The sequence below is a fragment of the Arachis stenosperma genome, chromosome 7 (assembly GCF_014773155.1).
Source record: "Arachis stenosperma cultivar V10309 chromosome 7, arast.V10309.gnm1.PFL2, whole genome shotgun sequence".
Classification (NCBI taxonomy): Eukaryota; Viridiplantae; Streptophyta; class Magnoliopsida; order Fabales; family Fabaceae; genus Arachis; species Arachis stenosperma.
In genome coordinates this window covers 23,766,727-23,789,422 of record NC_080383.1, presented here as the reverse complement: position 1 = coordinate 23,789,422, position 22,696 = coordinate 23,766,727, and the positions used below count along the sequence as shown (strand labels likewise).

Genomic DNA, 22,696 nt, shown 5'->3' with positions numbered 1-22,696 from the left:
ACTTTCCCATAATCGTATATGTTGCTACTTGCTAGTTGCTACATCATTCACACTTTGCTTTGGTATTATATTTTTCTTCAGATTTTATGAATTGTAATTATTTTATGTCGGATTTATTAATTACTAAAGTGGTCAAATCTAAAAGTTTTAATTAATTTTTTGTCCGTCCATTATAACTCGATCGAAACCGAACTATATCTCGGATTTCATTATTTAAAATGAGTGTTTTTATATCAATCTTTAATTCTTTATGAAATTAATCCCCTCTTTATAGCTGTTTATTATTTGACCTGTAACTGATCATCCTAAACAACAGTTTTGAAGGTATGAATTACTAATAAAAGAACCTTTGAGTAGAACAAAGAGGTATGTTGAATAAAAATATTAGAATCATTGATATTATCTTACAAAAACTGACTTCAATGTCAGATTATCTTCTACATACACCCCCCATGTTTTTCATTGGCCGATGTATATTTCATTCATCCAAAGTTGATCAAGGACAAACTGGGCTGGACGAACCATACAAAAAGAAGTGACTTATCAAGCGAGATAAGCTTCTTATTTTTTTCAAAAGAAATATTGATTTTTTTATAGGAGGTTTGGTTGAGGTTTTTTATTTTTAATTTTAAAATTTGTTTATAATTTGATTTGAAGAGAAGTTCGAGAAATATTTATCCTGCGTATTTTTATACAAGTATCAAATTAGTATCAATTATAAAAATGTACACGTAACAAGATTAAATTAATAATACTGAAAAAAATAAACTTATGTGCTTTTCAGATGGTGTTTAGTTTTGTTTGGTTAACCAAAATTCCATACTAATTGTCAAATTGGTTTCACCAAGAATGAGGTTTTGCATTTCTGTTCACAATTGATTTGTTGTGTTAATCTTTTACACAATTACTAAACACAAGTCACTTTATTTCAAAATCAGTTATCTAAAAACAAAAGCGCTCTTAAATCCTGGCCAGTAGACGTTATGGAGTGCCCCGTGTAAGAACACCTGTTTTGGAAGGTGCGCCACAAATGGAACCTCATTTCTTAGTTACATAAACATTGTTTCACATGCAACTCATCAGCATAGAAAATTTTCATGCTCAGTAATAGGATTTTAATAGTAATGCTTGTTTAATAAACAAAATTTTCTTATTTAGTTTTAGTTTTACGGGTAGACCAGAACATGTGGATTCAGAAGGATATGTAAGAATTATTTAAATAAAATTAGCATAACTGACAACAAAATTGGGAATATAATTCAACACTTCATTCACATCAAAACTCCTTCCACATTATTAAGGGCTCTTTTTACCAACTTAAACTTCTGACTTAGATCTTTGTTGGATTTGACAATGTACTCTTTACCGAAGAATTCAATGCCTTGTCGAAGACCCTCGAGTTCAGGGGCCACGGCCACACGTGTGAATACATTCCAGACGGTGCTATCAGGGTACTCGAAGATGGCCTCAAACAGCATGCGAAAATGCATAACTCTTCTTGGGGATAACAGGTTGAGATCACTGAGCTCCACAGTCTTCAACACTGCAAGGGAGAGGGTGAAAGAGGAAACCATTTCAGCCACAAATTTGGCAAGGTGCATTGACCTCATAAGCTGCATTGAATCAAGTTCCTTAAAGTGGTCCCAAATGCAAAACTGCAATAACGGTAGGGGTAAAAATGAGTCATAAATTAATATCAAGTGCTGTTATGATAACATAAATCAAGCAAAATAATGCAATTCAGTAATTCACATTGGACATCCAAAGCATTTGAGAATTCCTCAGCACTATTTTGTCACATCTGTGCAAGCACCCACATTGGTGCTACTATTGATCACAGTCCAATAGTTTCTCATAATCATCTACCTCTTGTCATATTTTCCATACACAATAGCAATATATAGTTCTGTTTCAAATTAGCATTCATACCAGTTTTATAACAAGGAGAGGAACATTACCTGCAGAGTAAACTTGTGATTTTTGTCATGCTCGCACAACTTCGTCGCCAGCACCGTATAATACTTGTTAAAAACTTTCTCTTGTAAGCAACACTCGAGAAGAACCCGCATTATATCTCTGTCCTATAGCATTAAGAAAATAGATATGTCAACATGGAGGGTCTCATAATTGAAAGAACACAAAGTTTAGTAAACTTAAAAAAAAAGGCTGACCTGCTTCCCAGGTAATTCCAATCGAAGAAGCTTCTCACATGCATCAATATAGTCCTCACCACTCGTTATTATACAGAAGATTGCTCTTCTGGCATCTGTGTTCATCTTTTGTGCCGCGGCAAGCTGAAGCATGCGTTGTGTTTCAAGAATATCTTTGTCGATTCTGTTAGCAACTTCTTCGACATTATCTGTTGCAGAAGCCAAATCCCCAGGTAACCACCACTGACCCTTCTTATCAGGATCAAGTAACTTGCTCCATTTAAGACCTCTAAGTAAAATGTCATCCACTCTTAACTGGAAATAACACAAATGAAACAGAAGTCACTGGGAATGAACAAAAGAATAGTCACTAGGAACACATTTCTTTTCTTCACATCTTTTAAAAATAAAAGTCTTAAAATAAATTCGTTCCAACTTTGTAAGATATCCTCCCCAAAAAAAGTAATTATCTTTTGCAAGTAATATCTACAGAGAAAGGTGATTGAATAATAAACAATGCCACATAAGAATGCAACCTTCTGCAACCACTTCTTAATCCGAGTGTGGTGTATAGGGTCCTCCTTTTGTCTTTTCTTGTTGTTCTTGATGTCACATATGGTTTCAAGCATGAACTCCATCTACAAGTGTTGCCAAGTAATCAGTGCTGAACTATGTGCAGAAAAACCAGAGAACTTCTCTGATAATAAAATATAGCATGCTCACTCTTTTACTATTTCTCTTTTCATGATTATCTCTGGAGGAAGCCTTCAGGTCACTTGTCGTCTTCTGAACACTAACGATCAAATTTTTCATGGAAATTGGATCATCAGCCCTAATTTTCATTCCACAACCTATTAAGACAAATGGAATAAAGATAAAAGTCAGATATGGTTCATCCATTGGGAATTTCTTATAAAAATATCTAGAGAAGTACATTAGTAACAATTATAAATTCACATAAGCAAAGGAGATAAAAGGATTAAAATAAGGAAATATAAGACCAACTCCAAAGACCGAAGAGAATAAAGAGACAATGGTAAACTGCATTAGGTTATCAAAATTACACATACCATCCATCTATTTGACCAGTATACACTCACCTCTCCTCTATTATGTCATTACACTGAATTTGTATTAAAACGAGGAGAAAAAAAGGTCAGTTTTAACACCCCCCACAATCTCATTATGCATAGAGAACACATAAAGATAGAATAATAATTATAAAGACTCTTGTTCTTTTAACATTGTTATTTAAGGGTATTTTTCGTATTAGTACACAGGTGACACACATCTGTTAATTACATTAACACCAGAGGATCTAAGTGTATTGTTTAGACGTGCAGTTGGTATAACATAAGGGAGGAGAATGTATACTGGTCAAATAGAAGATGGTGCAAGTAGTTTTGATAAATCTTAAAGGGTGTGAGCGCAATTTACCAAAGATACAACAAGTCAACCACCACAAACAAATTAAAACAAATACATGAGACCTATCCTACTAATATTGAAGAGAGAGAAATTAGATAAGAAAACTCCAAGTGCTCAATACACCTATGGAATATTTCATAAGATGCATGTATGGCTTGTACAATAAAAAGTTGGCCAAATGCGTAAAAAATGCTTCTGAAGAGTGCAAAAGCTTAAACTGACTTTAAAATCTGAAAATTTATAGCACTCAGTCCCTTAATGTCAAATTGTCCCACCTCCCCACCAAACAACAAACAAACTGCAGAAGGGAACATTACAAACTAGAAAAATAACCAAGGGAAAAATAAAAATCTTACACTGTAGAACTGCCAATATGATAGAGACATCTATCTCGGTCAATCGCTTGCTCAACATGACTAGAAAGTCATATATTAAATCACTAAAGCATTAAAGAAGATATCTGTCAGGGTACAGTTAAAAATCACTTAATACTTCAAAATGATTGGTGCAGTATACCCACCTACAACAGACCCCAAATATGCATAAATAGGATAAGAGAAGTGTAAGATTCCGCAGAGAGAGATTGTCCTCTTTAAGGTACTCATCCTGGAATGAAATATGTGAAGATTATAAACTACAGTCAGTCTGCACAATACAATGAGAGCACAAGGGTGATCTGATGAAGAAACTAAAACTAAAAAGGGCAATATATATATATAATCAGCATGTTGGACTTCTTTTTCAAGCATTACCTCAAAGCATTTGACAAAGGATGCCATAAACTTTGCACTGAAGTCAACACCAACTAAACAGGCCATCCCTGCAACAAATGCAGCAAAAATAGCAGCGTACCTTCACCAAAAGAGGAAGAAGGGGAGAGGGATGTCAGTTAAACTAAAAGCAACATTGTGCAGTATTCAATGTAAGATCAAAGAGGAGGGATCTGACATACTCAAGGACTGAACACGACAATATGAACTAGTATTATAATATTTAAAATAGAAAAATATATGATTCTAAACTCAAAATATGAAAATAATTTGTCCTAAACCAACACCGATTTGTGCACAACCTTTTCCTTTCAATCATATATTTCTTCTAAGCTATACAAAAAACATTATCTGCCTTTTTCCCACTTCTGTGCTGGGTACTCTAGCAGTAGGGCTATAACTAAATTTGAGTAATTGACTGAAGCCCTGTACAATGAATTTTAATGGCTTAATAATATTTATCTCTTCATTTAAGGCTAAAACTGAATTTGGTTCAGGATCTTCAACAACAACAACAAATTCAGTTTTAGCCTTAAATGAAGAGATAAATATTATTAAGCCATTAAAATTCATCATCATCATCATCATCATCATCATCATCATCATGATTATTATCATTATCATTATCATTATTATGATGATGATGATGATGATGATGATGATGATCATGATCATCATTTTGAAAATTTTTCATCGATAATACAATGCTTCCCAATCAAATTATTTTAAATACAGAAACAACAAATCCACCAAATAGCAATTCAACAGGGAAGGTAACTAAAATAGAAAGGCTCAAATGCTTAACTGTTCATTGCCCCGTGGCCCACCTGAGAATGATGCCAAAGCCTCCTCAATCATAATGTGTGAAGCTACACTACTACGTGCAACAGACTGGAAGAGAATTGCATCAAAACTTTATAGAATAGTTCAACTTCTTATGTGGTTAGATTTCATAGAAACAACTTATCAAGCAAACAAAAACTAAATAAACAAGTTAAATGATTGGGGTAGCAACAACACTGTGCATTAGTACAATATGGTGTAATTTGAAGCATACACAAGAGACAGGGGAGCAGTTCAGATGCTTTGACAGTGGACATCCATTCTTTACATAGAGAAAATCACCAAGACCTTTTTTTTTAAAAAAAAAAAGCCAACAGAAGCAGCAACAACATATTCTACTTATAAGAAATATTTTTTACCAGAATTTCAACCTTCATGCTAGAGTTAGCAGAAGGTCATTTGACCCTTTACCTTTAAATATTCCAAATTTGAAAAGAACAAGTACATTGTACTACTCTTCGAGATTAATCATTGAATCTTCATTTTAAAAAATGCAGTAAGATTTTTTTTTTTAAAAAAGAGACAATTGGTAAGATTTCCTAGTGTCTACCTAAGTTTAAGTTCCCTCTCTTTGCAACTCTTTGTTTTTCCATTTCAAAATGACATAAAAAAGTTTCTTTCGATAATGCACCACAAAGAGACAGTTAAGATACAACTAATGGTGCAGCAAACCTGAAAGATTGTTGACAATTCTCCAGTAATTGATTCAACATTAGATTCAGAAAGCCTATTAAGAAGTCCTACAAAAGAACTCAATTTAGAAGAAAATCAATACATGGTATACAGTTAGACATGTGAAGCCAAAACTAAAGCCTGTCCTCCATACCTCGTATACGTCTTCGTATCTGAGTATGCTCTTCAGGTTCATTTCCAGCACGAGCTCTTAAGTGAGGTGCAATATATTTTCCCTTTTCTTTCTTTGCTGGAACTTCAGCAGAAACATGCTCTGATGCCACCTCCATTGCCACGGATTCTACATTATTCGATATGCACAAATCATCATCCACTATATTGTCTTCTTGCTCTTGTCTCAACAACTTTCTTTTCTTATGCTTCCTCCTCATAGTTCCACAATCAGCAATATCTCCTAATGCTCCATCTTGATCAGAAGTTCTCATGAGCTCAAACGCTCTATCTATTGTCTCTACTTCCATCCCTTCATTTGGCAATATTTCCTCCTTATGCTTCTTACTCAACAAGCTCTTCTTCAACCTTTTCTTCGGCAATTCACTAGCACCATGAGTATCCTCTTCTCCAAATAAATCCATAGCAGGCAACATTCCTTCGAGTAATATGTTCAGCCCATCATCCAAACCCCTTAATTTCCCTTCCTTCACCTTAAGCTTCTTGGAAAGCTTCCTTTCCAACTCAAGATCCTTCTTTGCAGCTATATCAGCATCCAGCCCAAAAATCTCTTTGCTACTCTTCTTCCCGGAACTTCCCTTAGAACCCTTCTTCAACTCCTTCATTTTCTTAGTATCAGAGCCACAAATTGCCACTGATACAACACTCTCTTCAGCTCTCACATGTTTCTCAGAATCCGAATCAAACCCTAAACCCTCTTTTTCCTCAAAACTAGTACTAACTGGTTGCTCCAAGTTTGTCTTAGTTTTCTTATCCGAACCATCTTTACTTCTTTTGATAGCTCGAGATTTCTATACATAAACAATAATCGTGAAAAAAAAAGTTACATTGTTCAAGTGAGAAATAGGGCATAAATATTGATTTATGTTTCAGAAAAGAAAAAAGAAGAGTAGAAGAATGAGAATAGAAAGGTACCTGGTGGAGAAGCCATGATTGGTGTTTGGATGCATTCTTTGCCAAACGGGATTCTTTCCTCTGTTCTCGCCGCGATTTCTCAGCCTTTGTTTGAGGCATTGCAAGTTAACATGTAAAAATATCCAAATTTCCAAGGCTCCAACCATTATTTGACATGGTAAAATTCACTTAGAAAAATATAATAAGAACCAACTCTTCTCTAAAATTAAAGCATAATAATAATCAATACTAATATTGCCTAATAACATCAAATATTTAAATCAATACAAATAACACAAGATTATGCATTAGTCTAAAGTCTTATGCATTTTAAACATAAAACATTAACTTATAGTCTTATATATAATGACTAATAACACAAAATATTAAGGATTACAATACTTAAATTTCACATAATAATAGACATCATCCATCACTAATAACACAAAATATTAATTATGTATGATGACTGGGCCACCGGGCCGATTTCGGGTGATCCGAGCTATGACCCGGACCCAACCCGAAATAATGACCGGGTCTATTTTTAAGACCCATACCCGACCCTAAACCCGATGAAATCACACTAAATTAGCCCCAAAAGTGTTCGGGACCGGGTCGGGTCTTCGGGCCGGGCCGGGCCATGCACACCCCTATACCAAACTAGCGCAGTACATTTCTTCTCAGGAATATTGCAGTTTTATATAATAAATTTGTATAAAAGGAGGTAATGTCATTTATTATGATACATGGGACTACAGAGTTAGTCAAAAGGAATAGCAATTTTGGATCAGAATAAAGAACAATTCTTGAATTCTAAAAAAAAAACAACTGATTAGGATCAAGATTTAACCCTGTAATACTTCTCAACTCTAAAACCAAAAAAGAAAAATAAGACGGACCAAATTATGTAGCTGGAGCAAATTTCTTCTTTCCTTCTCTCTTTAGGGGAGTACCCTCTGTCCCCTTGATCATTCTCGATAAAATATCCGCTTGCTTTGTGTTCCCCTCTCGATTAAGGCTCTTGATCAGCTCATCACGGCTACTCCAATCTGTTCTACCTCTTTTCTCCAAAATTTTACACAAGATGGAATATGCATTGAGAGTCTTCCCCGCTGCCAAGAGAGCATCTAAAACCTTATCATAAATTGAAAAGCCTACAATATAGTCTCTCTCAAGAGCAAAATCAAACAGTTTGAGAGCAGCAATTGTCTTTTCTTTCTCACAAAGAACAGATAGTAGGTGGTCTAAATCAGGCTCGAATCCATTTTGATTCAGTAACTCGATACGGCCCAGTGCTTCTTCGACATGACCTCTCATGAGAAGAGCCTCCAAAATTTTAGAAACCAAATCCATATTCTCCTTGATTTCCTTCTCCACCATACATTTCATTACTCTGCTAGCCGTTTGGACCCTGCCATCTTCAAACAAACTCTCCATTACTGACCTAAAAAGAGTTGACTCCGGTACATGTCCACTTTCAAGCATGCTATCCAAAGCTGTCTTAGCATCAGCTGGTTCCCCTTTTCTCAGGTAACTCTCGATAAGTAACCTGTAGGAATCTGCATCTCTTGCAACCCCTCTCCTCCCATGATCTTTAAAATTTCAAAAGCAGAATCAGGATTTCCTTCTTTCGAGTGCCCGTGGATCAGATTATTAAAAGAAACTGAATCCTGCACACCCTTTTTCATTAACTGGCGGAAAAACGTTTCTGCTTTAGCTGTCTGGCCATTTTCACAAAGATACTTAATCATCAGGTTATAAGCACTAGGTTCCATATCGAAAGAACTCTGCGGTCTCAAGATAATTTCCTTCTCAATTAACTTGTCCAACAATTTCACTGCCTTGTCATACACGTTGGCCTTGCAGAAATTCTCAATCAAGACACCGTAATGACCAGCCTCTGTCGGAATGCTCAACCTTATCATCCCTTTCAGCACATCCCCAGCTGCGTCCAAGTCACCGCACTCACACTGGCAACTCAGCAGTTTCATGAAGATGGAATTATCCTTGGGGGCAATATACCTATCCACCATCTCCCGCAACACATTCTTCGCCTCAGCTGCTTTCCCAGCATCAGAAAGCGCAGGCAACAGTGTAGTGAAGGTAACGGCATTCGGCTTAACACCACAAGACTTCATCTCCTCGAAAATCCTCGCGGCATCATCAACCCGCCCTGCCCCTACATACCCTTTCAACATAGTAGTATAACTAATCACATTGGGCACAGTATCTCCCCTCCCCTTCATCTCCGCAAACAACTTCTCCGCCTCATCAACATTCTTAAACCGGAAATACCCATTAATCATAGTGTTATAAGTAACAACATCAGGTAAAATATCCCTACTCTTCATTTCATCATAAAATCTAATTGCAGAATCCAATCTCAAAGACAAGAACATACCCCAAAGCAGCAAATGATAAGTATGCCGGGTAGGCTCGATGCCTTCCCGAAGCATAGCATTGTAGTACCTTTTCGCCATCATATACCGTCCGCGGCGGAGAATGACCTTGAAAAGCGCATCGTAGGACTTCACGGTGCGGTCGACGCCCAGCTCCTTCATCTTCTGGAAGATCCTAACGGATTCCTGAACGATGCCGGCGCGGCCGTAGGCGTCGATAAGGGAAACAAACATGTCCTCAGAGCAGGGGAGGCCTTTCTTGGGGGCGTCGAGGACGATCAAGCGAGCATGGTTGAGCTTCGAGAAGCGACCAAGGATCTGCACCATCTTGAGTGTGGTGCCTGCGTCGTGGACGAAGAGCCCGGCCCGCTCGACCCATCGAAAGAAGCGGAGGGCCTGGTCGGGGGAAGAGGAGGTGCCATGGAGGATGTTCCAGACGAGAGAGGAATCCATGTGTGGGGCCACTGAGCGGATCGAGTTCTGGAGACGGGTGGTCCAGGCCCGGTTGCTAATCATCCTGATGATTATTGTTTCGGGCTTTTCCGGGGAGTGCTGATGGGCTTTGTTTGCTGGGAGTGGTGTATCGGGTTGGGTGGATGGGTTTTGGGGTTCGGAGGAGGTGGCGCCTGGAGGTGGAGGAGGGGGAGGTGGGTGGTGGTGGTGGTCGTCGGGCTCGGAGAGAGGCTCGGCGGTGGAAGTGGAGGAGAAGCGGGGGAAGGGTAGTTTGGGAATGATGAAAGTTGGTCTCCATTGGAGAAGCTTGGAATTTGAGAGGAAACCCATGGATATGAGATTTGGGAATGGAAATTGGAGATTGTCGAGAGTGGGTTTTAGTGTCGAGAGTGAACGAGTGAAGTGAGGAATAGTTGGATGCAGCAGCCAAAAATGGGGGAGGACAGCACTCTGAGGCTTAAGACTTTTGGTGGTTAGGGTTTAACACTTACAGCAGCCCTGTCTTCTTTTCTTTTTGCTGCTTTATTTATTTATTTTTTTTTGTTTTGGTGACATCACTATCAGAATTTGTTAATAAATAAAAGAGTAAATGTCTTTTCCGGTCCATAATGATTTGCCCGATGGACTTCCCACCCCCTAAGAAATCTAAATATCCAAATCGATCCCTATCTATTATGATTTCAGTAGGTTCCAGTCCCTGCAACCGGATCCGAGCAGGTCACTGGCTGATGTGTCAGTAACTTGTCCACGTGGGTTTCTCTCCTTCATAATTGGGACAAATCGCCCCTGTACCTTTGTTGAAACGCTGTGTTTCATTATGAGCGTTATCTCCTGGGTGTTCATATATTTTTTGGCTTAACGTATAATTTTTACTTGTCAAAATAGATTTTTTATGAATTTGTTTATGGTAAGATATGAAGAATAAATTTGCATTAAACTTAACTATCCAAAATTATACCCAAATAAACTTAATTACCCAAAATAACCAAATTAAGTTAGTATAGCGATTAGTTTATTATAATAAATGTGGCGATTCAATCACGTTTTATATATGTAACAATTCATTAAATGAAATTTTAATATGCAATAAACTTAAAACATATGGTTATTACGAATTCTTGATAAAAATAAAAAAGTATGTTAAATTTAAAGATCACATTTTTTATTATTTGATATATTTTTAATATGAAAAGACATAAAATAAAAAGTATGATTAAATTAAAAATTATTATCAAATAATAAAAAATATATATTAATTTTAATTATATTTTTTAAATATGTTAAAGTTTTGATAGCCCGTATAAGTATAATATCCATAAAAATTATACAATAATAATAAAATTCCCGACAAAATAGAAAAAAAAAAACTTGGACAACATTAGTCGGACATTATAGTGGACACTTTATAATAAAATCAAACAAAATAATAATAATTAAATCTGATAAACCTTGAAAGATGGTTATTGAAATAGGGAGGTGGGGGATTGTAGACAAAAAGGAAAAGAAATGTCATCATTTAAAGGGCTCTTTAGGGAATAAATGAATCAGCACCCATAAACACACTGTTTTCTAAATTCTTCATTACCTTGTTGGTTCAAGCTCTTAAATATATATATCAGACAGAGCGTGGAGAACCGGATCATGAGTTTCAATCTTTCAATTGCCACTTTGCCAGCAAAAATTGCATGAGGAGTAATTTATTTGTGTGTGAAGATTTCAACCTCCTATCCATGCTTTTACCATGCAAACCTTTTGATTTAATATGATTATTATGCCAAGATATCATGTATCTTGTATCAGTTGTATGAAAAAAAAAGGGGGCAAAGTTATTAAAATAAAATAATTGAATTTTAAAATTATCATATTGTAATCTTTTAAAACATCTGACATTTTTGTAATTTTTTTTATTTTATATAAAATTTCAACTTCTACATAATCCACTACATCTAGCACCGATCATATGAAAAAAGTGTACAGAAGAAATTGCTACATAATATAAAAAACTAGTAATAGAATGTAGCAATTTCTGAAGGAACACAACAATGCATAAACGTTGTTATGTATAGCGATTTATGAAAAAACAGTGGATAGTTTAATCCTAATATTCTGTAACAATTTATGTACACGTGAATTGTTTGGACATTATTGTTATCCTGTATCCAACTCTCTCGAATAGATCAGGTTAGAGTGGTTAGAAGTATCTTAAATCAATCTATTATTAAAAAAAATTTTAAAAAATGTAAAATTTAATAATTAGACCCGTATTAACAATTTTGGCGAGGTTAAAGATAATTATAATATAATTAATATTTGACAGCTGAAATAATAATATAATTATTTATCAAATAAGCTAAAAAAAAGTATCATTAAACTAATAATCGAAGGAAGTCCAGGTATAAATGGTTGAAAGAAGGGGATAAAAATACGAGATATTTTCACCAAAAGTGTCAAGTTAGAAACCGGAAAAATAAAATCTGGGAATTGACCACCACTAATGGTGAGATGGTTTCGGACCCTGAGAGCATAGCTAAGGTAGCTGAATGTTATTTTAAAGATATCTTTTCATCTTCAAATCCAGAAGAACCGAGTTACCTGTCTGATGAATTCACCCCTTCGGTTGTAGCTTCCATGAACCGAAGATTAGTAAGGCTAGTTACTATTGAAGAAACAAAGAGAGATACCTTCTCTGTTTGTGCTCAAAGTGCACCTGGAGAGGATGGTTTCACAGCAAAATTTTTTCAATTCTACTGGGATATTATCGGTGGAGATGTGTTCAAAGCAGTGAGTAGTTTCTTTGGTGGTGGACGGATGCTTAAAAGCTTCAATCATACTCAAATATGCTTGGTTTCTAAGATCCCAGATGCTAGAAAAATGACTCAGGTTAGATCTATTAGCTTATCTTCAATTTTCTACAAGATTGTCTCAAAAATTCTAGTTCATAGACTTCAAACCTCCATGAATAAAATAGTGAGTTTAAACCAGAGTGCTTTTTTGAAGGGTAGGCTTATTTCTGATAACATTCTCATTACTATTTGAAAACTGAAAAAACAGGATTTGAATGTGAAATGGCGCTCAAATTGGATATGAGCAAAGCTTATGATAGGGTAGAATGGAAGTTTTTATGATTTATCATGGAAAAAATAGGCTTTGCCTCTAGGTGGATTTCTTGGATCCAAGAATTAGTCATCACTGTTTCTTACTCTGTTCTGGTGGAAAGTCAACCATTTGGCTTCTTCAGGCCAACAAAGAGTATTCGTCAAGAAGATCCCTTGTCACCGTATCTTTTTCTTCTTTGCGCAGAAGATTTTTTCTATCTGCTACACAAGGCAGAGCAAAACAGGATTATTCAGGGGATTCAGATTCACAGGAGGAGTCCAAGTGTTAATCACCTACTGTTTGTCGATGATTCTATTCTTTTTTGTAAAGCTTCAAAGGAGACATGTTCTAACATTTTGGCTCTTCTCCATGACTATGAAATAATCAGTGGTCAGAAAGTCAATCTCGATAAGTCTGCTATTTTCTTCAGTCATAACACCCCTATTAATACCCGTCAAGAATTGGCAACTTCTCTCAATATTAGACATGTGGGTGCCCAGGATAAATGCCTGGGACTGCCATCAGTGGTTCAACGATCGAAGAGAGCGACTTTTGGAGCCATTAAAGATAAAGTTTAGAAACAGGTCCAAGCGTGGAAAAGAAATCTCCTTTCAGCAGGTGGAAGGCATGTACTCATTAAAGCAGTTGGTGAAGCAATTCCGGTGTATACTCTATCTTGCTTCCGATTACCAGATTCACTATTCGAGGAGATTCATCGGATCTTGATGCAATTCTAGTGGGGTCAAAAGGGTTCAGAGCGCAAGATGACTTGGGTTAGTTGGGATATGATGTCGAGGCCTAAGAAAGAAGGAGGGCTGGGTTTTAAAGACCTAAGAGCACATAATATGGCACTACTTGGAAAGCAATTTTGGAGAGTCACCATCAACCCAAATTCTCTACTGACAGAATACTAAAAGAAAAATATTTTCGTTATACAACCACACTCACAACTGATAAAGGATCACAGGCTTCTTGGGGTTGGCAAAGTCTGCTAGAAGGAAGAAAAGTTGCAGAAAAAGGTATTACTGGAGCATAGGTTTGGGTTCTAATGTTCGTATATGGTATGACCCTTGGTTACCTCCTCCATACCCATTTTTTCCTAATTGCAACAACAACACAGATACAGGAGTCTACTGGGTCAAGGATTTACTTACAGTGGATCGGCAATGGAAGAAAGAGCTGATAGAAGAAATTTTTTCGCCGGAGACAGCAACCCGTATCCTCTCCACTCCGTTGAATGCCGATGGTGTTGACAAGCTCCAGTGGATCTGGAACAAAAGAAAACAATATGATGTCTCTACGGGATACACGATAGCCTACAATTTCTTTCATGTTCCAACAGCACAACTTTCCCCTTTATTGCAAAATCAAGTAATTTGGAAGCAGATTTGGGGATTAAAAATTCAAACTAAGCTTCAGATATTTCTATGAAGGGCTATTCATGAAAAGTTACCTGTGATGCATGTCATCCACCGCTGATTTTCAACCACCTTGCCCCTTTGCCAAAGATGCAAAGTGGAAAATGAAACAATCACCCACTGCCTCCTTCACTGTGGCCCTGCCTTAGCGACCTGGGATACTCTCTTTCCTTATGCGACTATTGCTCGAAATGGGTCTCCTGATTTCGCGTCATGGTGGCTGCGGGTCACCACAAAAAACTAGGGCGAAGTTGAGACACTTGCTCGAGTTGTGATTGTCTACTGGAAAATTTGGAAAGCTCGGAATAGAGAAGTGTTTGAAGGAAAGAAGACTACAATGGAGGAGATAACTAATGCAGTGATGCGGTACCAATGAGATGAAACTAAGGATTCAGCATATATCCTCATGTGTCGTTCTCTTTCTTCTTAGCCATATCTTTTTGTTATGTCACCTATAGTGAGAATTCTCAATTGCTTTCTGTTTGTCCCTCTTTGGACACTTGTTTCTTTTTTGAAGAAATAAAATTTAACTTACTTTTGGAAAAAAAAACTAATAATCGAAAGTGGTGTTGCGTGGTAGTGCATTATTTATCTTCTTTTGCCTTTTTATTCATGGCTAATTATATGGTGCTTTAAATTGGTGTCTAATTTTTGTTTAACTTATTTTTTACTGTAAATTTTAAAAATTTATTTACTTTTATACTTTATAAATCAAATATTAACCTTTAATTTTTTTTTAGCAAATTAGACACTTATTCGGTACCTAACAGTCTCGGGTCCTCGACAGGTCGGGTGATTCTGAGGAGATGAACGGGTGAGACCCTGAGCGGATGTGGAGCGAAGACCAAAGTGTGAGCTGGAGTCACCGGAGGTGACGTGTCAAAAGCGGGGTGACCACCTGCAAGGACACTCCGACGATCAAATCAGAGTCCATACAGAAGGATAGCCGAATTAGGTAAGAAGTGACGTACCTTGAGGGAGAGCTGACTTCTCCCCTTATATATGGTGTTGGATAGGCCCATGAGTGACCTAGCCCACTAGCCAAGAAACTTCTATGAGCTGTTGCGGTCCACGTGGGAGGATTAGATCGGGCCGGACTTCAGGTCGAGAATTCAGGTGTTGCCCCGAGGGTACCGACCCGTCTAGTGGTATGGGTCGTATGGGGGTGAGTCGAGCATGACGTGAGTCGAGTGTCAGAAACCGACCCGTCAGGTTCTTCCGGTTTGTGAGGGAAGGTTTGGGCCTGGGTCAGGGGTGGTGTCCCGACCCAATGGCGAGTTGGTCTAGATCCTTGATGGTCCGTAATAACACCATTTTTTAAGCACAATAAGTCAATAACAATCACCTTTATTTATTTAGAAAATAGAGAATATAATACTCTTTTGTTCTAAACAATAATAAGAGTACAATATTCAACTGATTATTTTAAAAAATTTTAAAAAAAAAGTTATAATCTAATAAAAAAATTTGAAATTAGAAACTGCTACACCCTATAACAATTTATATAGCATAAAAAAAGGAGTACAACGTATTATTGACAAAAAAATGGTTATATGTCACAATAACTCGAGTTTGATTCTCATTGTTGATGTTATGATCATTTTCATAGATATTGATTTATAAGTATTTTTGTGAAATTCAAAAAATTTAGATTTATATTTTGACTTTATAAGATAGATTATTGTAGAACTAGACCAGGAGGGAAACAACGACAAAAAAAAACAATAACAACAATAATAATAATAATAATAATAATAATAATAATAATAATAATAATAATAATATGGCACTATTATTGAACCAATGCAATGCACTATTGGATCACAATTTCATCTCATGTCAGATAATTTAAAAAAAAATGCTTATGGATTGATTTGCAGCTCAATATGAGAAAGTGAATAGAATTTTTTTTCCTTTTATCCCTCTATTTGAAAAAGTGGTGATTGATTAATAATTAGCAGCAGGTGATTGTGGCCATAATTATCAGAATCGAACCAATAATTAAATCGATCAGATTATTGGATTACTAACTAAATTGATTTATCTGGTCTCACTTAAATAATCAATTGTGCAGAGATTAATAAAAAAAGAAAACATCCTGAAAATTAAAATTATATTGCAAAGGCTGAAATTATGATTTTTTTTTAAGGAAATATATTTTATTGGAAAATAAACTAATATAGCAGCATTCTAAATGTTTTTTATGAAGATAAACATTACTCTAGAAAAGTTTAAGTCACATCCATAAACCTAAAGAGGGTGGTCAGGAGCAGAACAACTACAAAAAGAAGCAGCAACAGGACGAAAAGATACAACTAAAACACGAATACAAAGTGCAGATCAATCAACACTAAACAAAGTAACTAATAATCACTCTTAACACAAAAAAATTTTCACTGGCTACTGACACAAAACAAAACAGCTTGATGATCAATTATCCTGTCTTTTCTTCCTCGTTTCTAAGACTCCATATAAAACCAAATCAACCTTTTCATCTCTTCCACATTCACAGATTAATTGTTGAATATTTTTTTGTTTCTAGTTTTTCATACAGTCACTCTCTTTTTTATATTATTTAGCAACTTTGTTCTAAACATGTAAGGAAAAACAGAAGGGCCAAATAACAAAACATAGAAGACCCCTTCCTAAATGCAAAACAAGAAAATATAACAAAAAAACTTCAACTCAAATGAAAATTCCATCTTCAAACTTAAACGGCTAGAATCTTCCCATTTTCTCTCTTTTTAAAAATAAACTCTTATTTATTACCACTGACCACGCCAAATCAAACCATTGCAAAGTGATTAATTCACTGAGAAAATTAAAGAGTGCCACACAATACCAGAAGAAAGACTCTTTTATTGAATCGTCATCATTTGATTATCAAGCTAGACGATAAATTTTGTAGTGTTAATGAAAATGTCTTCTACTCTATTATCTCTCAATTTATCCAACTTTACTATACAAGCCTCAAAAAGGAAAAAGAACAAAGAAAACAGCAAATTAAATCAATTAATTTTACATACAAATACAATTCATCTAAACCTAATACAAATTAAATCAATCAATTTTACATTCAAATACAATTAGCATCAATAAATTAAAACATAAAAAATCAAGTATAAAAAATTAATAAGAACAACTTATTCAAAATATTTTAAGTTATTTGTTTAGTTTATTATTTTTTAAATTTTAAGTTATTTACCGATTACTCTTTTAAATTATAAATTATTATTATTTATTTAAGTTGTAACTTTTTAATTTTAAATTATTTGCACATAAATTAAAATTAAAAAAAATTAAAAATACATGCTTCAGTTAAGAGGACTCTTGTGTCTGAAGGATTACCATGTGTTCATAACACGCAGCGGAAGAAAAAAAAGTAATCCTTAAAGATCTATTTTGTGCTTAAACTTTATTCCAGTAATATATAGATCAGTAAATCAGATCTAAATACCTGTATGTACGCTAGTAAAAATCACTTTCTCCTTCGATGGTACGAAGGCACTATGCGTATCCACACCGAGACCAATATTTGCTGTCAACCCCTTGACCAATGGACATCTGATCTAAATTGAGAAACCTCTTGCAACTCTTTGCACACCATAAAATTCTTCTCTAAGAATTAGGCTCACATACATTTATGTGCGTAGAGGTAAAGGAATAACAACCCTTGTTATTCTCTCTGTCTTTCTCATGTTATCCTCTACTCTTGGCATACCTATATATAATATGAGATTTGTTGTTGATTTTAAATTTGAATCTCAATTCAAATTTGAATCATATCTTACTATTTTAATTTGAATCTTTCAAATTTATGAATTATATCATAACTCAATTTGAAACAGAATCAGTTAGGATCTCATCCAACTTTATAATTCAAATTTAGAAATAGAATAACTAATTATTCTCAAATCTCATTTAATATTCCCAATTATCATACTATTATTATATTTTTGGTGCTAGCAAAAAATATAATAATATTCCATTTGAATTAATATAATTATTTATTTGATCAAATCAAAATAATAATTAAATAATTCTATAGCAAATATTAGAACACTCGTTAGTGTGTGACCCCATAGGTTCAATACTAAGCGGGTAGTAAATTAGTCATACTAAATTTACTAATCAAGGTTGGCGTCTAACAACACTCCTCAACGACCCGATAGTATAAAGTAATATATTTTTACTAAGAACCTCAGAAGAACAAAGTATAATTCCTTCCATCTTTCCAGCTCTTGGTTAACCCTTAGAGTATGGTTTAATTGTCAAACTCTAACTTGTTACCATTATTATAATGAACTGTGAATGACCTAAGAAACTCATTTCTTCATTCATTCAATCCCCTTGGCCAAGGTTTCATTCATCTCATTCATTATAATCATAGAGCTCAAACTCTTTATCGAAAGTTGACGGATTCCTTATTGACTGATCATTAATTCTACAAGTATTTAAATCATACCCAATATCCATTCAACTAGCACCCTAGAGTATTAGGTGTCCGAAATCAAAGTATAATAAATACGTTGTTAATTACTATGACAGTCGCAGGTCAAAGGAAACTCTATTACTATGTTCATCTTGAGAATATCCTATTGACAAATATGCGGTAATTATAACCATTAGGAATTCTCAGAGTGAGTCAGTTCAATGGTCATATCCCTATATGCACCATATATATATATAATTTAATAAATGAGATCTATTAATCTTCATCCAATGAAGACCATTATATATATATTGGTCTTTCCGGATTATTAATGCCCTTTTTAATAATCCTTTGACCAAGAACAATTTAGATTAAATTATAAAAGATTTATCTCTCAATATTATGATCACTATCACAATGATAAATCTCTAAATTTAATCTAGGACCTTATTATATTAACATTTTAATATAATAACAATAACAAATTATTTGACACGTGATTGATTGGATTGTGGTCATACTACTTATTCCCAACAGTGTCTCGATTCATGAATTTGCTAAGAGAAGTCGATGACGGATAATCAATTATTATTTTTTAAATATCAGCACTTATGCATAATAGATGAGTAAAATGAAATTTAGAAATTTTAATATTAACTTCAATGTAAGTTTATTTATTTGGATTTGTTTCAAGATTTCATTCTATATATTAGAATTTATTTGTTTTAATATTTTGTATTTAAATTGTTATTTTAACTTTATTTTGTACAAAAAATTTTATAATATTTTTTTGTACTTGAAAAATTTTAATTTGTTAAAAAAAATTGTTTTTGTTGAAAATAAATATTTTTTCTATCTTTTTATTTAAAATATTATTATTGATATGTTAATATTAAAAATATAAAAAATAAACATACTTTAAAAAAATACTTTACGTTGTTTGATCTTTATAAAATTAAAATAATTAATTAATTATTAATTTTTAAATTGTAACTATTTTTTCAATAAAAAATAATTTATAATTTTTTTTCAAATTTTATGAATTTGTTAATTTTTAAATTTTAAAATATAAAATATATATTTATATAGTTTGGTACAATTATTTTTGTTGTTATTTTTAAGTTGTAATTAATTTTTTAAATATAAACACTTACACATATTAGATGAGTAAAACAAAATTTAGGAATTTTAATATTGACTTTAATATAAATTTATTTATTTAGATTTATTTTAAGATTTTGTTCTATAAATTTAAATTTATTTATTTTAATATTTTTTATTTAGATTGTTATTTTAACTTTATTTTGTTATAAATATTTTGGTAATATTAAATTTTTTGTACTTGAAAAATTTTAATTTGTTGAGAAAAAAATTATTTTTGGTGAATAAATATTTTTCTATCTTTTTATTTAAAATGTTATTATTGGTATGTTAGTATTAAAAATATAAAAGATAAAACATACTTAAAAAAATGTATTATGAAATCAAATAATTTTATAATTGTGGCACGGGAGACTGTATAGAGAACTTTAGCTTATGATATTCATCGGAGATGGCTTTCAGTGATGAGATTAACTTTTTATTTACTTGGAAAGTAAAATATCATCTTTAAAGATGATGACAAGCTTGAGAAAATTATGAATCAAAAGAACAGAAAAGGTACGATGTTCTTAGCATGGATGGAGACCAACAAAGAATTTGAAGTTGGTCAAACTTTAACGTATGCTGAGTTTCCAAATCAATTTGTTTATGATAGCGAAGAAAAGGGAATGATATCTACGCAAAAGAAAGTATTCTATTGGAAGATTAAACTATGTTCTACCGGGTACATGTGATGATATCTACTATATGAGAATTTTGTTAATTATTCAAAAATGTTGCACAACATATGAGTCTATTAGGACGGTTAATGGGATTACATATCCTAGCTTCTAAGATGCTTTCTATTTTATGGGACTATTGTGTGACGATAGAAAATTCATTGCAGTTATTAATGAGGTCTGGTCATCAATTGAAAAAATTGTTTGTGATGTTATTGATATCTAATAGTGTTAACAAATCAAATCGTATTTAAAATGCAACTTAGACGTTATTGGCTGATAGAATACTATATATGAAGAGAAAAATATTGAAAAACTAAGGTATTTCACTATGTGGTAAATTATTATCACATGTAGAACTTTACTTGCCAAAATCAGTGTTCACTAATGGCCAACTTTTACATTGCTTTATCAAGAGTCTGAACATTTTAATTCTAGACGAAGACAATCCAAACTCATCAACAACAAATGTCATGTTCAACGAAGTTTTTGATAATATATATATTTAGATAAGAAAATAGTATTTTCATTTTAGTAATGTTATGATTTACACTTTTGTACAAATATTTGTCGTAGATATAACTAATTTATTAACTATACTTTCATACTTGAAATAAAATGTATATCATGGAGTACAACATTATATGCCAATTATTTTTCTAACGAGGTTAGCAAAATACTAGGTTGCTTATAAATTTTTATTAGCCTTATAATATAAAATTTAGTGTAAAATTGACATGCTAATATTTATTGTTATATATGTTCTTATTTTTTTAGGTCTCTTTTTTATGGCTCAAGAATATTATAGACTTCAAATTGTTCCATTTGTATTTTACGTTGAATAAAGATAAAACAACATTTTAAGTACATTAGATATTATAATGATGATGATAGTGTTATACTAAACTTGAGAAATTTATGATTATTAAATATTATTTTCGATTTATCATGTCAAATTAAAATATAAATCCCGTGCATCGCACGAATTCAATACTAGTATATATATACTTGTAAACAAAATATCAATACAATAAGAACAATTTATTATACCTAATGCAATCTCATACTCCAGTATATATATTTAATTTATTATGTACTCCTCTCGTATTTCGGTATATAACCGAAATACAAGAGTAGTACATAATAAATTGCATTAGGTATAATACAACTAAAAAAAAGACTCTTGTACACTACACACAGCAGAAGCAGAAAATTAAAAACAGAGTTAGGAACGGTTTTACAACTTGGGGCGTTGCAGAGCACGCCACCGACGAAAGATAGCAGAACTTCGAAGAGGAGCAGAACCTGCAGAGGAGCCAACACGATGACAACGGAGGAAGAGGCAGACGAGGCACGAGGTGAAAACAGAGGCAAAGACATGTGAGGCACGGCGGAGACAAGGCGGCCGGATAACACAGACGGAGAAGGAAGAAGTGAGCAGACACTGGCGGCTCGGGGACGAGGCAGAGTAGCCAGCGAGGGGAGCGACGAGTGACCGTGGGAAACTGTGGTGAGTGAATGAATCTGTGCTTCTTAGAAGAGACCGAGAGAGTGAGCTTGGGGATGCTTGGGGTCTTAGGTTTGCCCTTGGCAAGTAAGGGTATTTGTATTTTAGAAAAAAAAACTTTAAACGGCTTTGACAATTATCTCGAAAGTCAATAAAGTTCTTAAAAAAATTTAACCCGACTCCTGAGTTTTATTTTTATGGGATTAATTAGCTTTTGTGTCAAAAAAATTAATGTTTTTTTTTTGCGTAAGGGCTAATCAATTCAAAAAAAGTCAAGAGTCGGAGTTGGGTATTTTTTTAGAGAACCTAATTCTATCAGGGACAAATCAAATTTCTTCCTAAGACTTAGCTAAATTCACTTCCTAGACTCACACTAAGTGCTCACTTAACTTAGTAAAAAATATCTCTCAGGTACATAATACAAAATAAAAATACAATAAAAAGAGATAAGACATAAATCTAGACTTTTCTTTCTAAGTTTCTCTCTTTACCTTTTCTCTCAATGGTTCTTTTTTAATGTTTTACTTATATGTCTTTTTTTCACTGAATAGAAATAAAGAAAGATACAACATACAAACAGAATATTCAATAATAAACCATGAATGAGACAATGTTGAACAAC

At 33.8% G+C, this 22,696-nt stretch overlaps 2 protein-coding genes across 3 annotated transcripts; both read right to left on the bottom strand.

Annotated features, from left to right (window-relative positions):
* Positions 1-795: 795 nt before the first annotated feature.
* LOC130941347 (uncharacterized) lies at positions 796-7,433 on the bottom strand. Of its 2 annotated transcripts, none has more exons than XM_057869822.1 (12): positions 6,971-7,433; positions 6,018-6,846; positions 5,864-5,931; positions 5,154-5,239; positions 4,331-4,430; positions 4,099-4,184; positions 3,935-4,017; positions 2,874-3,001; positions 2,687-2,788; positions 2,172-2,465; positions 1,959-2,081; positions 796-1,655 (listed from the first exon to the last, which is right to left on the bottom strand). In XM_057869822.1, the coding sequence occupies exons 1-12, from the start codon at positions 7,067-7,069 to the stop codon at positions 1,272-1,274; spliced, it is 2,382 nt and encodes a 793-aa protein (XP_057725805.1). In that variant the 5' UTR covers positions 7,070-7,433; the 3' UTR covers positions 796-1,271. The 2 variants fall into 2 exon arrangements, 1 of the variants encoding a protein (XP_057725805.1); XR_009070625.1 differs by having other exon boundaries at positions 1,421-1,655; positions 1,959-2,076.
* Positions 7,434-7,658: 225 nt separating this feature from the next.
* LOC130941348 (pentatricopeptide repeat-containing protein At2g37230-like) lies at positions 7,659-10,286 on the bottom strand. Its single transcript, XM_057869823.1, is given in 2 exon segments — positions 7,659-8,532; positions 8,535-10,286. Coding segments are annotated over 2 exon segments (2,277 nt in total). The 5' UTR covers positions 10,132-10,286; the 3' UTR covers positions 7,659-7,852.
* Between the last annotated feature and the right edge of the window lie 12,410 nt (positions 10,287-22,696).

Bases quoted from the DNA above. Each gene is read 5' to 3' on its own strand.
- LOC130941347 (XM_057869822.1), bottom strand. From the start codon at position 7,069: ATGCCTCAAACAAAGGCTGAGAAATCGCGGCGAGAACAGAGGAAAGAA. The intron at 6,847-6,970 runs GTACCTTTCTAT...GTTTATGTATAG, and splicing joins AATCATGGCTTCTCCACCAG to AAATCTCGAGCTATCAAAAG. The intron at 1,656-1,958 runs GTAATGTTCCTC...CCGTTATTGCAG, and splicing joins ATCACAAGTTTACTCTGCAG to TTTTGCATTTGGGACCACTT.